The 19,041-nt window shown below is 42.4% G+C and overlaps 1 protein-coding gene across 5 annotated transcripts in view; it reads left to right on the top strand.

Annotated features, from left to right (window-relative positions):
- Nucleotides 1-19,041, top strand: part of NRXN3 (neurexin 3) — a 1,559,665-nt gene that overhangs the window by 512,327 nt on the left and 1,028,297 nt on the right. For all 5 annotated transcript variants that reach the window (XM_029950481.1, XM_029950474.1, XM_029950480.1 and 2 more), the window contains 2 exons: nt 231-669; nt 5,198-5,581. In XM_029950481.1, coding sequence (XP_029806341.1) covers nt 231-669; nt 5,198-5,581 — 823 coding nt within the window. The remainder of the gene's footprint in view (nt 1-230; nt 670-5,197; nt 5,582-19,041) is intronic.

The following is a 19,041-nucleotide window of genomic DNA, read 5'->3' as shown; positions in this document are numbered from 1 at the left end:
CAGCACAAAAGGAATAAAATGGAAATGTGGGGGTTTATTTAGGTCTTCTGTGTATCCCAGAAGTCTCTTTAAATGCTTTTTCAAATGTCGCATCTCATGTTTCTCATATTGTTTCAGACACATTGTGTCCTGAAGCCTCTTCTTGGGCCTTTTTCCCAGGTGCCCAGTGAATAGTGGATGGTAACTGTTTGCAGGATTGATTCATGTGGCTCTTATTTGGCTTTTGACAGGTTGTTTATAAGAATAATGACATCCGTCTGGAGCTGTCTCGCCTGGCCCGGATTGGAGACACCAAGATGAAGATCTATGGGGAAGTTGTATTCAAGTGTGAGAATGTGGCCACGCTGGACCCCATCAACTTCGAGACCCCAGAGGCGTACATCAGCTTGCCCAAATGGAACACCAAGCGCATGGGTTCCATCTCCTTTGACTTCCGCACCACTGAGCCCAACGGCCTAATCCTCTTCACTCATGGCAAGCCCCAAGAGAGGAAGGATGCTCGGAGCCAGAAGAACACCAAGGTGGACTTCTTTGCCGTGGAACTCCTCGATGGCAACCTGTACCTGCTGCTTGACATGGGCTCAGGCACCATCAAAGTGAAGGCCACTCAGAAGAAAGCCAACGATGGGGAATGGTACCATGTGGACATCCAGCGAGATGGCAGATCAGGTAGGAGGAGGTGGCGCTGCGACTCGGGAAAGAGGAAAACTGCAGCATCTTAGTCTGTTTCATAGCTTTATAGTTTTTATATTTTACAGCTTTTATTTTAATGTTTGTGCTTGCATGCATATTGACCCTTGCTGCGTACTTTAATGTTTGTTGTAAGATTGTGTTTCTGAACAAGATCTCTGTCTCATCCCTCCCCGTCTCCCTTGTCAGTCACCACACAGCCATCTCTGTGAAAGCTTTAAGACCCTGGAGCCGAGGATGATTTTATAAGTAGCATTTCCACTGCTACCAAAGGGACTGTCATGTCACTGGTGTGAGGTTCCCCCCCTCCTCCTTTTATTCTTCTCCTTTTTCTCATCACCATGGGAACCGGTTGTGACATCACAGATGCTGCATTATGTGATTACTCTGTAGGATAAGCCTCACTGTGCGAGGGTTTATGCAACGACACAGCCTTCAATAATTGGCAAGAGTCATGTTGCAGGGAGGAATTAAGACAAGAAAGGAAAAGGAAAATTGATTTTTCCTGAAGTCATGTTCAATTTAAACCCTTCCTTTGGTGTGAGAGCCTATATTTCGCTCTTTGCTCAGACCTCACTAACTCTCCCTTCCTCTTCATAACCTTTTACATTTGGTTTAAATGGCTTTGTTTGTTTGTGCAGCTGCAGATCAAACAAGCTAGCCCCAGGCAGTACATAGCTACTGTGCAACAGTAACAGAGAGGAGGGAGATCACGCGCCCGCGCGCGCACGCACACACACACAGACACACACACACATACACAGTCTGGAGCTTTTGAATGCCTGAACAGTTTGCATAGCTTTCTATGGACCATGTGGCAATGAAGGTCGCGTTCTGTGCCACCAGAAAGTACATTTCACCTGGAGTAGTAGCTAGAGCATTTGGATTTCACACTTATTTCCTGATTCTCCCTTTAGAGAATTATACTCAGAAAGGGTCTTTACTATATTTGCTCTGTTTTTAAGGATTCTCCCTCCTGGTAAACACAAAGTCTTTCATCTGGGCTTTTTTTTTTTTTTTTTTTTTTTGGTAGGCACACTTGGCCAATAATAGAAAGCAATAGGTTCCCTCAAAAGGCTACAGCCAGAAATGAGCTTTTCTGTTTAATTCCCTAGCCAGAGGGATGACGGAGATGAGCAATATTGCCCTTAGGAGGAGCTGGGTGGGCTCCGTTCAGAGGGCAGACGGGTGGCAGATTGCAGCCCTGGATGGTTTAGTGCCCAGCAGGATGCTTTATTGATTGCCTGAAATCTAATCAGAACCAAGAGGCTTCAAATTAAATGTGCTTGTTGAGTAAAAATGAACAGTTTGTGTTTTTTAACAGAAAAAGACCCACAAAAAACTAATTTCTCTGGAGGGAAGATCTTTTTCTCTCTCTTTCTAAATTTATCCATAAAATGTCAGCAGGGGAAGTGCCAAAAAGCTATCTTAAAATTATGAAGAAGGGGCGCCTGGGTGGCTCAGTCGGTTGAGCGTCTGACTCTTGGTTTTAGCTGGGGTCATGATCTCATGGTTTCCTGAGTTCGAGCCCCATGTTGGCTCCACACTGACAGGGCGGAGCCTGCTTGGCATTCTCTTTCTCTGCCTCTTCCCCAGTCATGCTGTCTCTCTCTCTTTCTCTCAAAATAAATAAATACACTTATAAAAGTTAAAATTATACAGGAAACACTTCTGTTGGTTTCAAGACCATGTGTTCTGGATCTCTGGAGTTCCACTGTGGTTGGTGGGTGTCATGATTGGCTAACTTAGACCTGACACACCTTCAAGGTTACCTCTCTGTGTCACGGGCAGGTGAGAGCACTAAGCTTGCCATATGTTTACTTCTGTTTATTCCCAGCACTAATTGCTTTTTCAAGTGATGTAGTTATTTTGTTAGAACCATCAGTGGACCTATCTTTGACAAATATATCTGGATTTCAGATACCTTGAAACTCTTTTCTGGGAGCCATAGAATTGGCCAATACTGATAAATTTGATCAAAGCCTAGATTAGTTTACTGAGTAAACAAATAATTGTCGCATGAAAGCAGCATAACAAAATTTTAATATGATCTATTAAATGTCATTTCTTCATGGGGCTGTATTCTGGTACGTTTTTAGGTATGAGCCCGTTCCAAAATAAATGGTTATAAAAACATCTGTATTTTGCGAGTTTGGTGCTTCCTTCCCTGTTCATCCCAAAGAAAGACATGGAAAAAGTATTATGATCACTCCACAGATAGGAGACTGATTCTTGAAACTGAATTATGTGCATTCAGAACAGTTGTGGTCACCCACTCAGAGGATGGATTTTCCTCAGGATGTATTTATGGCTCCAGCATTTAAATTGGGTCTGGTGCCGCACTTATTTGTCAATAGCTGTTCCTCCAGGTTCAGGATCAGGCAGCTCTGTGGGCTGTAGGGTAGAGAGAGCAAGAAGTGCAAGAGAAAAAGGAGATGCAAACCCCAACTTGCTCATTTGTGAAAGAGTGTACCTATTAACTCCTACCTTGCTGGATTGTTTTGAGGATCAAGTCCAGAGAAGCAAGTGCAGTACTTAAAATGGCAGCCAGGACATAATTCTTATTACACAGGCTTCTAAAAGACTAAAACCAAACAGGCATGTGGGTTAAGTGTCTGACTTTGGCTCAGGTCATGATCTCATGGTCTGTGAGTTCGAGCCCCACATCGGGCTCTGTGCTGACAGCTCAGCGCCTGTAGCCTGCTTCAGATTCTGTGTCTCCCTCTCTCTCTAACCCTTGCCTGCTTGCTCTCACGCTCTATCTCTCTCTCAAAAATAAACATTAAAAAAATAAAAAATAATAAAAACAAACAAAAAAATCCCCAAAACACAAATCCGGATTTTCCAGGAGAAAACCTCTAGGATGGAGTAGAGGAAGTCGCTGTTGGCTTAACCAGAGGCCTATTTTGCTGGCTTTGTAATCTAGAGTGTACTTCACATTCTTGATCTTACTTGAGCTTTACGGCCCTCCAGGCTCTCCCCTTCGCAGCCCAGGGGATTGAGACTCAGACAGAAGTGAAGGCTGGCTGATGGATGGCTGACCCAGTTATCCTGGTACCAATAAAGCACTTAAAGAATACTAAATAGTTTTTACAATTTCTGGCATGATGTTTAGATATCACCTTGATTTTATAATTTCCTTGATTTTATAGTTTAGGAAACCAGGCTGTAAAGTAGCTCAGGGACTGACCTGGTATCAGAAGGCCACTTAGGCCCAGAATGCCAGGCCCAGGTTCCCAGGTCCGGCTGTATGTTTGCACCTTCTCCAGTTATGTTGGTGTGTCCACGACTCTCCTGCTACCATGTTTGGTCTGCCTCTCTCATTTCATCTCCTGCTCACCCCTTGTGCCCTTCCACTCTAGCCCTACTCTGGCTTACCCCATGGCCTTTACAGGTGCTGTTCCCCCTTCCTGGCATATTTTTCCCCTGGACTTGGTATGGTTAGGTCCTTTTCAATACTGTGCTTTCAGTGTACCTGTCACCTGCCCGAGAGGCCTTCGCTGACAATACATTTTAAAGCGGACCCCACAGGGGTGCCTAAGTGGCTCAGTCGGTTAAGCGTCCGGCTTTGGCTCAGGTCATGATCTCATGGTTCATGGGTTTGAGCCCTGTGTCGGGCTCTGTGCTGACAGCTAGCTCAGAGCCTGGAGCCTGCTTCAGATTCTGTGTCTCCCTCTTTCTCTGACCCTCCCCTGCTTGCTCTGTCTCTCAAAAATAAATAAAAAACATAAAAAAAATTTTTTAAAGTAGACCTCACAGGCTGCTACCACAGCACCCATTTTGCTCTCCTCCTAGTACCTACCATTACCTAATTTCTCTTGTTCATTGAGCGATGTATTTACCTTCTGTCCTTTTGCTCTGGAAAATATGCATCAAAAGAGCAGAGACATACCTGCTAAGTTCATCTCTGTGCCTATAAGTATGCCAAGAGACACACAAGTGGGCAATACATATTTGTTAAATGCATAAACAAATATGTCCCAGTTAAAATTTCTCAAAGGTAATGCTCCAGTATTCACTGACAGGGCTGGTAGCTAACGCTAGTGTGGAATGTATCTGTGTATGGAGGGTTCCGTCCTTTAGGGATGGCCAACGAGTGATAAAGACTCAAACACTTCCAGAGTCCTTACTCTGTCCCAGACACAGAGGGGCACTTTAAACACACACACACACACACACACACACACACACAAACTCATTTAATCACCATGCCAGTCTGTGAGGTGGGGACAATTATTTTCCCATTTTACAGAAAAGGATGTTAAGGTCTTGGAAGGTAAAAATCACTTCTTCAGGGTTACACAGTAGTACATGGTAGAGCTGGGATTTCAACCCGGGCATCAGCTCTGCTGCTCTCAACCTGTATGGTATGTGACCTTTCAGCCAGGCAACACTGGTCTCTGAACTCACCTACTGGTCTTCTTGTCATTTGGCTCATTGACTGGCAGCCTAACCTGAGATGCCAAGAGGGCTGTTAGCTCATGCCCTTTCTTTCCTCCTGTCCCAGGTACCATATCAGTGAACAGCAGGCGCACACCATTCACTGCCAGCGGGGAGAGTGAGATCCTGGACCTGGAGGGGGACATGTACCTGGGCGGGCTGCCAGAGAACCGTGCTGGCCTCATCCTCCCCACAGAGCTCTGGACTGCCATGCTCAACTATGGCTATGTGGGCTGCATCCGTGACCTGTTCATCGACGGGCGCAGCAAGAACATCCGGCAGCTGGCGGAGATGCAGAACGCTGCGGGTGTCAAGTCCTCATGTTCACGGATGAGTGCGAAGCAGTGCGACAGCTACCCCTGCAAGAACAATGCTGTGTGCAAGGATGGCTGGAACCGCTTCATCTGCGACTGCACGGGCACAGGCTACTGGGGAAGGACCTGTGAAAGGGGTGAGTTGACCCTTGTGGGTGATGTGCAGGGTCTGAGTGGGGGTGGTGGATGGCAGTTGTGTCCCTAGGTAGAACTACCCATGCTTCTTTGTTTTAGAGAAGCATTTGCTTCTGTTCACTGCTTCCCAGACGACACCCTTTCTGGTTCTGGGTGCTTGAATTTGTTTAAGATTGGATCTCAGAAAGGGAGACTTTAGAATAAGTTTTACCAAGACCATGATACTTTATCAATTAAGTGTGAGACATCTTCTATTTAGAGTGGGCACATACATCTTTTTTGGGTTTCAGGATGGACTAACAAACTAACTTTTTGGAGCTTTCTCCATGCTAGCTCTTGGATTAGGTTTTAAAAACATACTGTGGAACAAGGTAGATCCAGGCCTGTTGTCATGGAGTTACTGCCTGGTGGATTGTTTAGTCATTAAATAAATAACTACAAACATGTAAGAGGCAGTATTGGTTAAGAACATGAACTCTGGAGCCCAACTGAGTGAGAAATCTGACCCTTATGGGATGTTGTGAACCCTATCAGGATAATCAATATCTTTGAGACTTGATTTCCTGATCTGTAAAATAGGGATAATCAGGCACCTACCTCACAATGTATGGTGATGATTAAGTGAGTAGTTTCCCACACAATAACTTAGTAATCATTGTCATTGTTACAAACATTATTAAAGGGAAAAAAGGAGTCTGGGAGCCTTTGCAGGGGGGGGGGTCCACCATACCGCAGAGGTTCATAGAAAGCTGCTACCAGGAAGAAATATGCAATCTGAGACTTGAAATATGAGTAGGAGTTAGCTTGGCAGAGAGGTTGTAGGAAGGCATGTGTCCTAGACAAGAAAGAATGTGCCAAGGGACAGACCTAAGAAACTAGGGCACAGTTGGAGAACTGAATGAAGTCCAGAAAGGACTGGAGTGTGGCATGAGATGGGGGGAAGGGTAGAAGAGGTAGGGGAAAGGAGGCAAGCAAACAGGCCAGCATCCTGGGAGCAGTCCGTTTCGTCACCACTTCAGTATCTTACATCTGTACTGACTTTGCAGTTTGGGTGATGGGTAGAGATAAAGGTAAACAGAAACAGAATCATGACAAGGAGATTCTGGTCTTTAAGTGATGTCCAATTCCAGCCTGGTTTATTCTTTTGTATGCTAAGCTTACTGACTCAAGCTGGCTGTCCATAGGTTGTCAACCTCTATTTATGTGAAAGGATAGTTAACATAGTTATCAAGTGTTTGCTGAGGGCATAGCTCATATACTGCATGTGTAATAGACATAGTTCCTGCTCTCAAGATTATCATTTATTTATCTGAGGAGTTCAGACATCTATACAAGAAGAGTAATAAAATGACACAAGTCAGCGCCATGGATTCTATTGGTGGAACAGACTGGGAGGATATTGACATTCAGAGAAGAGAAGACTTTCATGAGAAGGGACGTGCCGGGTCTCATCCCTCAAGGCTACCAGTGGCCAGAATTGTCCAATATCAGAAGTGTGTTGATGAGCATGAATCCTGGAACAAGCAGGAACAGGGGCTGGATGACTAGGCAAAGATGTTTTCAAGGAGTGATTTTTGTGAGGTCAGTTATATTATTAGATGAGGGGTTTTTCAAGAGAACTGCAGATCTTTTTTACAGCTGGATCAAAAATAGGACACAGCATTGGGGTGAAGGAGAAAGAGAGAACTTATTTGTAGCTTTATGGGATGTAAATTCAGTCACTGATTTTCAAAGCTACAACAAGCAGATGATGAGCTAAGATGAGGAAGCAGCCGTATGGGGCCGGTAAGTCTGTCCAATTCCTAGACATTTCCCCAAATCAGTTTGTAGGCTGGACTACCCTGGTATTGGTTTAGGTAAATGGAAAGGTCATTAGACCTCCAAGATGACTAAGACAGTTTTGGTGTAAGTCACATTTTTACAGATCTTCCACCACCCTGGAAAGCAGTGTAAGCAGTATAAGAACCAAAGATCACATCAGACATCTCACTTCTCCCCTTGGGTCTCTTCAGGGACCTTGTGACTGCTGAAGACAGGCAGGATCGACTATAGCCAGCTGTGCAAGATGTCTCTGAGCTCACCTATTCCAAGGGTAAATCAGTGGGAGTTGGTCCAGCTTTTGCCACATACGGTGAAAGTCACTACACCTTTTATGTTGTCACTTCTGACTAGTCATTAAGAGGCAGCTGATTGGGGATATATGAGGGACAATTATTCCTTGTACAGTGCAGCCAAGTCATCCATTCTGGCCAAATGAGAAGGAACATAGCAAATTTAAGACATTTGATCTATACATCGCTCAAATCCCAGATGGTTCAACCGATTGTTTTGTTCCCTTGCTAATTGTTTTTTGGCCCTGTATTGTTCCTGACACCATGTTCAGAATGAATCAGTGGAGTGTAAAAATGATAGGACTCTACTTTCTAGTGGAGAAAATAAGAGTTTTCCAATGACATTGTTTTCTTTATTGAAACTGATTTCTCCGTGGAGATCCTTTGGGTGTCTTTTATTCCTTTTTTATACATGATGCAGACATTTATTGACGCCCTAGCATATTCTAGGCTCTGTATTAGATGCCGGAAATACAAAAACATTGACAAAGCCCCTGATGTTGATGAAGGGATGTATAGTCTTTCCATGGAAACAAAGGGTAATGTGGTAACTCTCCTAATGTGTGTAGATGTTAAGCTGTATGTCTGTAGGGGAACAGTAGGGCAAACTGATGGGAGAGGGCATGTCTATGTAGGGGAGTGATGATTGGGAAAAAGCGATTCAAGATTTCTTGGATTTTTTTGTCGCCTATTTCTAGCAAAACTATTGTCTTTGTCTACCTCTGACCCTGTAGGCATTTCTGAAGAGTGGTGAAGGAAAAACAAATTTGTCCCATTTGATTCATCCAGCCTAAACTAGAGTGTTCTGTACTTGGATTTCACTGTCCTTTGGTATCACTGGTCCCACAATAGGAATGGTAGGGTTAGAGAGGTATTTGTGAATATAAAATGAAGAAAGCATGGATGGGATACTAGAATTGGTAGAACAAAACCAGAATTGGGGATGGTCCAGGTCAGACACTAGATCCAAATAGCCCAAGATCTCAAGCAAAGTGAGCAAACAGATCAGTCTATAAGGCAACTCCCAGATCAAAGCTGTCCACCAAAAACAAGGAAATAAGGCAAGGGACCCAGGAAATATATAAACATATGAGATTAAGGTTAATTTTCAGGAGTATCTTTCTCTTATAGTAAAATTAGATGACTCTTGCTTGTACCCTCACAAGAATGCTTCTACTGTCTGTGAAAGATGGCAATTCTAAATCTTAACACTTGACAGTTGGCTTGATGTTGTATTAAGATTTTGTCAGGATGATCTGATACTGTTCTAAAAAGATGTAGATGCATCTTCCCATTCCAGTTGTTCAGCTGTATCTATTGGGGTTTGTTATTCATAGTGATGTGGGAGATGTCTATCTCCCTGATCTAAAAAGCAAAGCCCTGTTTCACTTGCTTCCTGCCAGTCAGTTTGGTTGAAATGCTCTAATCTACTGTGAGACCCCCTGCCCTCCTGTGAAGCCCTATTGTACAGAGGAAGCATTCCAGCTTGTCTGTCCTAGGAAGATAGGACCAGGTGTCATGGGAACAAGCAAGGCATCTTCTTGTCAATGTGGCCAGACTGTTTAGTTCAGTCAGTGGGGGCCAAGCGTACATAGCCAAGACCGTGGATTTGATTCTTCTTTGTGGACCATCAAGCTTCAGTTTATGAGGCCACTGCAGATTCTGTCTTCTTCCTTGAATGACTTTTTCTGAAAGTATGCCATCATTTATATAGCAGATAAGAAAGTAGGATTCAGCACAAGTCCATTCCCACGACAAGAATAGTAACCTATTCTATAGCACTTAGAGTCAGGGTGGCCTAGTGGTTAATGGCATAAATTTTAGAGTCACATAGACCTGGTTTCTGTCACTTACTAGCTAGGTGACATACAACAAATTTCTCTCAATTCTTCTAAGTCTCAGTTTCTTTATCTGTGAAGTGGGGACATGAATACTTTCTAGATAAGGTTCATTTGGTTGCAAGCTACAGAATCGACTACAGCTACCAGTCAAGGAAGAGGATTTAGTGCATGATTACCTAGAGAGTTATTGGTCAAACGAAGACCTCACTGACTATATTTTTAAAAGGGAAGCAGAACAGCTCTAGGGACCCTAAGGCACTGTGATTGAAGTGACTCATCTCTCTTAACCTCCAGGTACTGGATTTCTCTATCCAGCATTTACATTTTCCAAAAAGGGAAACTGGCCCAATTTGGTTTGTCTTCCTTTCCTTACATCAATCAGCTCTGTTTAGGGGGGTGGTCACCTAGAACAGATATGAAGGATCACATGTGTGTGTGCATGTATGTGTATAAATAAGATATTACTGAACCATTTTGTTAGTGCTCTTTCATGGATAAGCTCAGCATATTCTGACCCTTAAGTCCATAGCCTGTTACAGGTATCCAGCCATGTGGAGCTGCTTCTGTTTGATAAAAGAAAATATCTGGGATCATGGAAATCAGATACCTTTGATAATATTAATTTTCACAACCAAGAGAATGTGAAGAGAGGGAAAATCTGCTCTTCTCACTGGTTCTCAGGATTCCATTCATCTGATTTAAATACTAGCTGAAAACCAATAATGCAGATATTTTGAGTTTTCTTAAGTGATTCTTGTTCCAACAAGAAAACAGTGCAGACTGAAGCTGCTTTCCCTTGCAGCCTAGGGACTTCCCTTTCAGCCAGCCCTCTGCATGCTGTGTGCCTCTGGAGTAGCAGCACTGTATTCTGTCTGGGAAGGGTGAGTTCCCACCCTTAGATGAGACTGGAATGTGTCATTTGGTTGCTATGTGGAAACTCTGACATCAGAAATAGAACTGGCAGGTGCTGTTGATGTTTCTATTCCTAATCCTTGTTTCAGTAGGTGAGGAATTGGAAACTTTGAGAGGTTAACATCACTTTAACTTGGAGTAGCTGTAGAATGGTTGGGATTCTTGATTCCTGACTCTTAATCTCTTGTACATTCCATTGCATTGAGCAGCCTTTCTTTCCTATATATCTGAAAGAGGTCGAATTGTAAGGTCACTGAGGGAGGGAAAAGGATGCATTCAATACTTTTGTTGCCTGCCTCTTCCAGTCTCTAGCACTGTGCTGTACACATACTATTGTGGTTAGGGAATGTTGGAAGACCCCAGCCCTCATTCCTGGGCCTCTTGTTAGTCTGCACACTCCCTTTGGTGTCCCCACCCATTGCCATGGTGTCAGAGGTCATCTACATGTCAGTGACACCCAAAACAGGATCTCTAGCTTGGCAGTCTCTAGAATCCCAGGTTTCCGTATCCAGTTGGTTGCTTGAGATCTCCATTTAGATTTCTGATAGGCATCTTAATCATAAGATTAAAAAATAAATTTTGAGTCCATCCTTCCAGTGTTAGACTTTTATTTCCAGTCTCGGTAAATGGCATCACCAATGTCTTTGGCATTTTCCTTGAGTTTTCTCCCACTTCTTAAACCTATTGCAGCAATTCCTCGTGGACTTCATATTTAAATTCATCCTCATCTGTTCATCTTTCTCCCTCTCCACCACCATCATCTTAGGTCAGTCTACATTGATCTCTTTTTTATACAACTAGATAGCATGTCAGATGGTTGTGAAAAGCTCAAAATCATGTTCTGCCTTTTTTTGAGTATTATAAATATATACAAATATATATATATATAATTATATTAAATAATTTATTATCTTAAGTAGCTTTAGTTTTAATGGCTCTTGGTTCCCCAAATTGTAGGAAATGAAGCTATGATACTTCTTTGGAAAGAACTTCAACATTAATGTAGTGGTTCCACAAGTAGGCATCTATCTCTTCTCTGTACCAGGCTTGGTGAGCGAAGTTGTGAGGATGCAGTTTTGTAGGAGACATGCTTTCTGTTTTTCATGAACTCATAGTCTAGTGGAGGGCTGGAGAAGTAGTCTGCAAATTATAATGCAGTCTACCAAGGGCAGTAATTCAGAGAATAACCATAGAGAAGAAAAGATAGCATTTAGAAATCAAAACACACTTAGCACAATATATCACTTTATAACTGGTTCTGGATCCACTGGGGTCTACTCAGACTAACTCACTGGTGTAGGAATAATAGAAACCCTTACTTCCAAGGTCAAATAGAATAATGTTGGTTGCTTTTACAGGTTCCAGTGCCATTGAGGATCTGCTCTCATTCCCCAGGGAAACCCAGACCCTTTATTTAGATGTGTGACCTTGAGATTCTTACTTGGATATTCTGGCCTCTTTGTTCTGCAAAAATAAAATGAGGCAGTTGGGTTTCATGCTCTCTCAGGGCCCTTCCAATTCTAAAACTCTGTGATTCTCAAATGTCATCAGCTTGGCAATGACTTTCCTTATCCTGGGTAGAGGGGTAAAGGTGAGTGGAGGGCAGGATAGGAATACAAGTTCTTGTTTTTCACAGGCTGCAGAACCGTCTGAGTTAGGAGGCTGGGTTTAGTTATATCAGCACGGCAATGAAGTTCTCTGATTCTTTAATCTATGAAAATTAATACCTTGGTGTACTGGAAATTCTTCAGACCCATGACACCTAAGTTTTAATTGATAGATTTATGAATAGAACCTTGGGTATCTTAAGAGCATTTAAAGGCTGTCACCTTTTTGGTCCAGTTTTTACCCCTTCTGATGGGTAATGATATTTATCAGAGAAAATGGCTTCTCAAGAAATATAGAATTCATGGGTGCCTGGGTGGCTCAGTCAGTTAAGTGTCTGACTCTTCATTTCAGCTCAAGTCAGGATCTTGTGGTTCATGAGTTCAAACTCCATGTTGGGCTCTATGCTGACAGCATGGAGCCTACTTGGGATTCTCTCTCTGCACCTCTCTGCCCCTCCTCCTCTGTGTACACATGCACACACACATTCTCAAAATAAATATATAAACTTAAAGAAATACACGATTCATCAATATCAAGTGACATGTCCTCATTTTTCTTATCTGTTGGTGCTTAGGTTTTACAGTTATATCTCAGTGACCACTGTAGCAATGCTTAGACTTAGCCTCTTCTTTTCCCTCTTCCTGTTTTCTAAGTGTTCCTTCCCATAGGCTCAAGACTGTATGATCCCAGGAAATTGTACCATAGTCCATGAACCCTTCCTAAGTATTATACTACAAGATTAGGGTCTGAGATTCTCCTGATCACAGCTGCCCTTGTAACTTGAAAGAGAGTAAGGGAAGAGAATTCTAGCTGTTCGGGAGTCTTGAAGCTCAAATGTCTCAGAACAAAAGGTTGAGGATTTTTTTACATCCATGAAAAATTTATACCTAGACCTGTGTTCAGCCTAAGAATATGAGGGTCAGAACTTTGGGGCAGCATGTGATAGCTGCTTAGAACCATTTCATACCTGTTATGGGCTGTGGTCCAGTGCAGGAACATGGTGGCCATTTATATTGCCACTCTATGCCCTTATTCCTGCCTTTGCTAAAAGTTTCTTAACTGGTAGCAGACATCTGCCTGTTATGGATGGAATAAATTGAGATGCTGTTGGATTAGGAGAAACAAGTGCTTTAAAACACAGAGGAATTATCATAGCCTTTTCCAACATCTCTGGCTTTTGTGTCTTTTCATAGATAGATGAATCCTTTCTTGCTCCAGTCAGATAAAGAAGAAAGGAAAGTTAAGAGATCTACTGTTTATTGAGAGAAATTATGTGCCTGTTCTGTATTAAGTTCTTAATATACACTGGGCCATTTAACCCTCACATCCACTCTGCAGGCTGCATATTATTATCTTCATTTTCTGGCTGAAGAAATTAAGGGATTGATTCATTCCTTCGAAAGCACCTATTGAGCACTATGTGCCAGAGGCTGCATTGAGCCCTCAGGGTACAAAAGCGTTGATCCTGTCGCTCCTCATAAACATTCTAATAAATTCTGATGTCTGAGGAATGTGGTACATAAATGGAATGGTAGCATGGGCAGCATCACAAATGAGGTGATGCTAGAGCGGAGGCTTGGTAAAATAGTAAGACTCTTCCAGGTAGACCAGGCAGGTGAAAGTATTCAGGCAGAGGAAACAGATATGTGAAGGTGACGTTGGCAAATAAGAAGTTTTCCTTGTGGATGGAATCTAAAGCTTGGGAAGTAGAAGAATTTGAGGGGCACATTTTACAAGGTGTGGCTGGAGGGGTGGCTGGGCCAGTTGTGAAGCACTTTGTTCACTCTCCCGACAAGTTTGGACCTTGTCTTAGAGGAGATATGCTGTTTTTAGCAATGCAATAACAGGGTGAGATATGGGAGACAGGAGCCAACAGACCAGTGTGCATTAGTTCTGTTTGCATTTGCATTAGTTCAGGAATGAGAAATAAGAACCCTAAGTGAGGTAGAGGGAATGGAGGTTGAGTTTGGGGGGGGCATGTCCAATAGATATTTAAGGGGTTGTATCAATAGAACTCAATTGTACAATAGCTAAAGAGTGGCCAAGACTGGTTTAGAACAGGACTTTGGCTATAGAAGTCATTGTTTCTTTACTGTTCTATTCAGCCATCTCAAATCAACTAGAGATGCTTGGGAGGAGTGGATGTAGCCAGTAGTCACCTACATGTGCTGGTTGCACTCTGAATACACGTGACTAACTCTCTCTGCCTCAGTTTCCATATTTACCACTGAAAATATCTACGGTGGCTGGTTAATGATGTGCTTGCATTGATAAGCCAGCATACCCCTTTCCTGAATTTGGAGTTCAGGAATTCAAGAATGAAACAAATTATATGGCTGGTGTTTTTATCCCATTTTTATCTTGTGTCATAGAAATAATCTAGATGGGATTTTTGTGTTTAAGCATAAAGTTAGAGGCTAGAACTTTGAAGTGGGAAAGACGGTTGCGCCAGAAGGAAACATACCAAAGCGTGCTTGTTCTTCTCCGTTCCTTAAATGGTTTGTACTTGGAATCAAGGCCTGACTCCAGTATAATCCTAGGTTTTGAAGAATTAGGTTAAAATGATCTGTTGTTGATAACTGTGATGATCTCAAGCTCTGGCATAGATGTGCTGAAAAAAACGAATTGTAGTTACTTTTTCTCTTATAAAAGTGGCTGTATTTGGTATTTCATTAGAGATAGGAAAATGAAATTTGTAATTTTTCTGGATTCTGGCTTCTAATTAGGACTTTACAGCAATGACACCTAGTAGCAAGGATTGTGTATGTATCTGCACATTGGGCACACATATGTAGTTTCCCTCCCATTTCCTAGATGTTTCTCTATATTATTATGGGTTCTGTTTTAACCCAATTTGGGGTTATTAAGGGGAAGTGGCAGCAGACATGTAGCAATCATGAATAGAAGATACAGACTCAAAACCTGAAACTGGATTGACCCAAAGAAAACCAGAGAGAGTATTAGAGTCATAAATCAGTTTATCTTGCCAGAGGCTCAGATGTTATCTGTCATAACCATTCCCACCCCCAGTTTTCAGTGAGGAAACTGAGGCCTCCAGGTAGGAAATGAATTGCCCAAGGTTATAATATAATTTTCTTAACCCCTCATTTCAGTTCCCCTTTGGTTGAATTTTTTAAAGAAATATGCACCGACAGTATCTATGCATCTTTTGTGAAGATGTATGTTTATGTCCCTGTGGCCTACTAAACAGTAGAATTATGGCATTACAGGAAAAACATTTAGTCCATTTTCAATAATTTAGTCTTACTGGTAAATTTTATTTGAAATGTTGGCAATTGATTTAGAAGAAATATGAAGAGAAAGACATGTATATGTTTCTCCTCGTTCCTTCCCTCCCTCTTTTTCTCTCTCTTTTTTTCAAAGTGTTTTATTTATTTATTTTGAGAAAGAGAGAGAGCAAGCTATCAAGCAGGGGAGGGGCAGAGAGAGAGAATCCCAAGCAGACTCTGCACTGTTAGTGTGGCGGGCTCCATTCTGTGACCACAAGATCATGACCTGAGCTGAAATCAAGAGTCCGATGCTTAAACAGCTGAGCCACCCAGGCGCCCCTGCTCCTTTCTTTCTTTCAATACCTGACGCCTCTTGCCCCATGAACAACTAATAAGTCCAGCCCAAGAGAGAGGATATGGTAGTGACAAGTGCGTCTGGGACTTAGGACTGGAAACCCTGGGGAACGAACAGCTCGTGGAAGGCCCCCTTCTGCGGACTATTGGACTGCCATTTCCCTGGCAAAGAGATGCAATCTTTCTTGGAGAAGATCATTTCATGCTTCTTAGCATGTTTAACCTTTCCAGCAAGCCATTCTCATCAAAATGACAAACCCCAGCAGAGCCTTCTGAGAGGCCAGTAAATCAGAAACCTTATGAAATTGGTGGGATTAGCATGCTTGCCGCCTTTGTTTCCCCAGGGAAAGAAAGCCCGGTGCCTTTCAGATTTCAATCTTCTCTGCAGGCCTCTTGTCTGGAGTTTCCTGCTGTGGCCCACTGGTATTTGAATATTCTTTTCCTCCAATTGCCCACAGCCACATACTAACACCAGCTAAAGGCAGCACATTCTGTATCTCCATCAGCGACATTGTAAAGGAAAGATCACTGCTCTGATGTTTGAGTTATTCCCACCCTTGAGGTCTTCCTTTCTGGATCTGAAGATAGTGCCTGGTTCTTAATGTCACCACGCGTGGTGGCTGGCTGTTGCTCATCTCCCGCTGGATGTCTCTGTTCCCCATGCCCTATCTTTCAGTCTGTAAGCAAACTTCTTTCACAAACAACCCAACTTCTCCAGCTGCTGCAACGTGGGGCCTCCTTCTGTGAAGTCTACAAAGCCAAGTCTATGTTGAGCACAGAGGTGGAAAGAAAAAAGGTTGAACAAAAGTGCTATCAGATGCTCAGGTGATAAAAACACCTTTATAGACGATGGTGGGGGGGGGGTGACTCATCAGAATGTATAGATTCATATTTACAGTTGGAAGGGACCTCTGAGGTTTCTGAGTCTAACCCAATATGTGATGTGTAAACATCTTTAATGAAAATCCCTAAAATGTTCTGTGGACTCTGGGAACATTTACTCTAGTTCCATATGCTGTGCTAAATGCTTAGCAGTGGGTAGCTTATTTAATCGTTGTGGTAACTGTGTAAGATAGGTGCTATTTTTATGCTCAGTTTACATCTGAGGAATGATAGGGTCAAGGATAGGTTAAGTAACCTGCCCAAGGTTATCTAGTTCTTCTGGGCCCTCCATCCCAATGGACTCTTTTGTGATCAGTATTACTCTTTGGCTTCAAGTGACAAGGGAGCTCATCTCCCATTTCATTTTTGGATAGCACTAAATATTCAAAAAGTCTCCGTTTAGCCATGAGTGATAGTCTCAATTCTTCTAATATCTTTCCTTTGATCTCGGCTCAGGCTTTGGGAACTATACAGGGTTTATCCACTCATTTGACATTTACTCAGTCTTCACTGTGCCACAGACACCTGGGATATATAGAACTGATCAAACCTAAACCCTCTTCTACAATAGACCTTCAGTAATTTAAAGAGAACTGTCATTTTCCACTAAAATGTTGTCAGTCATTCTCAGGATAAGCATCACTGCTTTCCTCAGCCATTCCTCACCTGTTGGGGTTTTGAGTTCTCCATAATTCTTGTAGTTATTGAAGTGCCTTGAAGAAGATGAGAGGCTGTGCACTCAGGAAATGGAAGTATAGCTTCCAGTAACAGGGAGCTGTGCAAAGTAGGCAAAGTCCCTCAAGCAGCAGGCTAGCATTATTAAAGCAATAGCCTAAACAGTTAGCAGACATTGTGACATTTTAGGGACCATGGGTTTGTGTGGCCAGGGGGACTCAGTGACATATATTAATGAGGGGCATATACTTTTGCTAGTTTCTTATCCTGAAAAAAAAAATGCCTTGGGCCCACAGTTGGCAGCATCACATTTACTGCCTAGTTGTATTTCTCAAAATAGATCTAGACTGAGTGGGTTACATCACATATTTCAAAGCAAGGCTGAATTTATTTTTGGTCATAGGAACTTCTCAGGGATCACTCGACAAGGAAACCATGTTTATGCCAAGTATCTGCTGATACAGAATCATTGGATGCTAGAGCTGGTCACAGCCTTAAAAGTCACCTGTTCTAGTGCTGGTAATCTACAAAGGAAGAACTGGGGTTCAGAGTGGTTATATAACTTGTCTAGAGTCACATAGATAGTCATAGTGGGGCTCCTAACTCAGTATTTTGAATCCTGGGCTGGGGCTCTCTATCCTCAGGCAGTATGAGGACATGCTCTGGCTTTGTGCCTTTTCTGTGGTCATCCTGCATTGATGACTATGGGATGCTTGTGTAGAGCAACTCAGAATTTTTCTACACAAGCTCAGTGGCTCCTTATATTTTTTTTTTACATGTAATAGTCCCTTTATTTATTGCAAATAGGCTAGGCAATTAATTCACAGTTAGCAACTTATGGCCTGGAAAATCTCATTACCCAAACCTTACATTATCAACACATCTGTTTTAAAAGAGATGCTTAAAGAATTGGTCTGAATATCCAGATTCCTGATCATCTCTAAGGAAGAGTGGGGAGAGCCACTGAAAGACCATTTTGGAGGGAGTGTAGGGTTGAACCAAGGTTATCAAAGCCACTGAAATTCATACAACAGGGAGTATGAAAAGGGAATTAACATTTATTGAGTACCTACTATATGCCAGGTATAATTTGGTGCTTAGGTTAAGATGTAGGAGTTTTGGCGTCAGACAGCTGAATATGAATCCCAATTCTGTCACTGATTAGTTTGTAATCTTGGCTGCATTTTTAACTTCTCTAAGCCTCTGTTTTCTGATCTATAAAACAAGCCTTTGGGGTGTTGTCATGAGGCTCAAGTAAAATGATTATGTAAAAATATTAGCATGACACCTGTAACTTGATACATGTGCAATACATAGAAGAAGCTTATGAAGTGTGTGGTATAATTCAGATTTTTGAGGTAAGTAAACCAAGACCCAGAAAGGTTAAATAACTTGCCATAGTCACAAATACTAGAGGTCAGATTTTCAAAACCTAGTCTATCAGATTTTATATTATACTTTGCCATTCCTTAAAATGGGAGGTCTTGGAGGTGGTGAAATTGGGTACTTTGGGAGGAAGAAAGAACTGTGGGAAGTGGAGAGGGCTTTTTTTGGTTTATTTTCCAGCTTTCTGCATTCTCAGCTTCAAAACTTTCAGTGGGTGAACTTGAGGCATAAGGAGACATGGAAGCTGCCCCTTTGGAGTAAATTTAGTATTTAGAAAAGCAATCAGGATCCTCCACATTCTCTTGCCCACATTCTTGGTTCCTAAGTAAAGATGAAGAAGTCTAAGGTTTCATAAGGCTGGTGTAGAAAAGCTTAGAATGGGTAATCTGGACTGGGAAGACAAACTTTGTCCTATCAGGATTCATCTAGGCCCACTACATACCCTAACTCACACCTATGTCCA

The sequence above is a fragment of the Suricata suricatta genome, chromosome 9 (genome assembly GCF_006229205.1).
Source record: "Suricata suricatta isolate VVHF042 chromosome 9, meerkat_22Aug2017_6uvM2_HiC, whole genome shotgun sequence".
Lineage (NCBI taxonomy): Eukaryota > Metazoa > Chordata > Mammalia > Carnivora > Herpestidae > Suricata > Suricata suricatta.
Note: the sequence above shows the minus strand (reverse complement) of the source record. Positions and strands in the feature narration are given on the sequence as shown.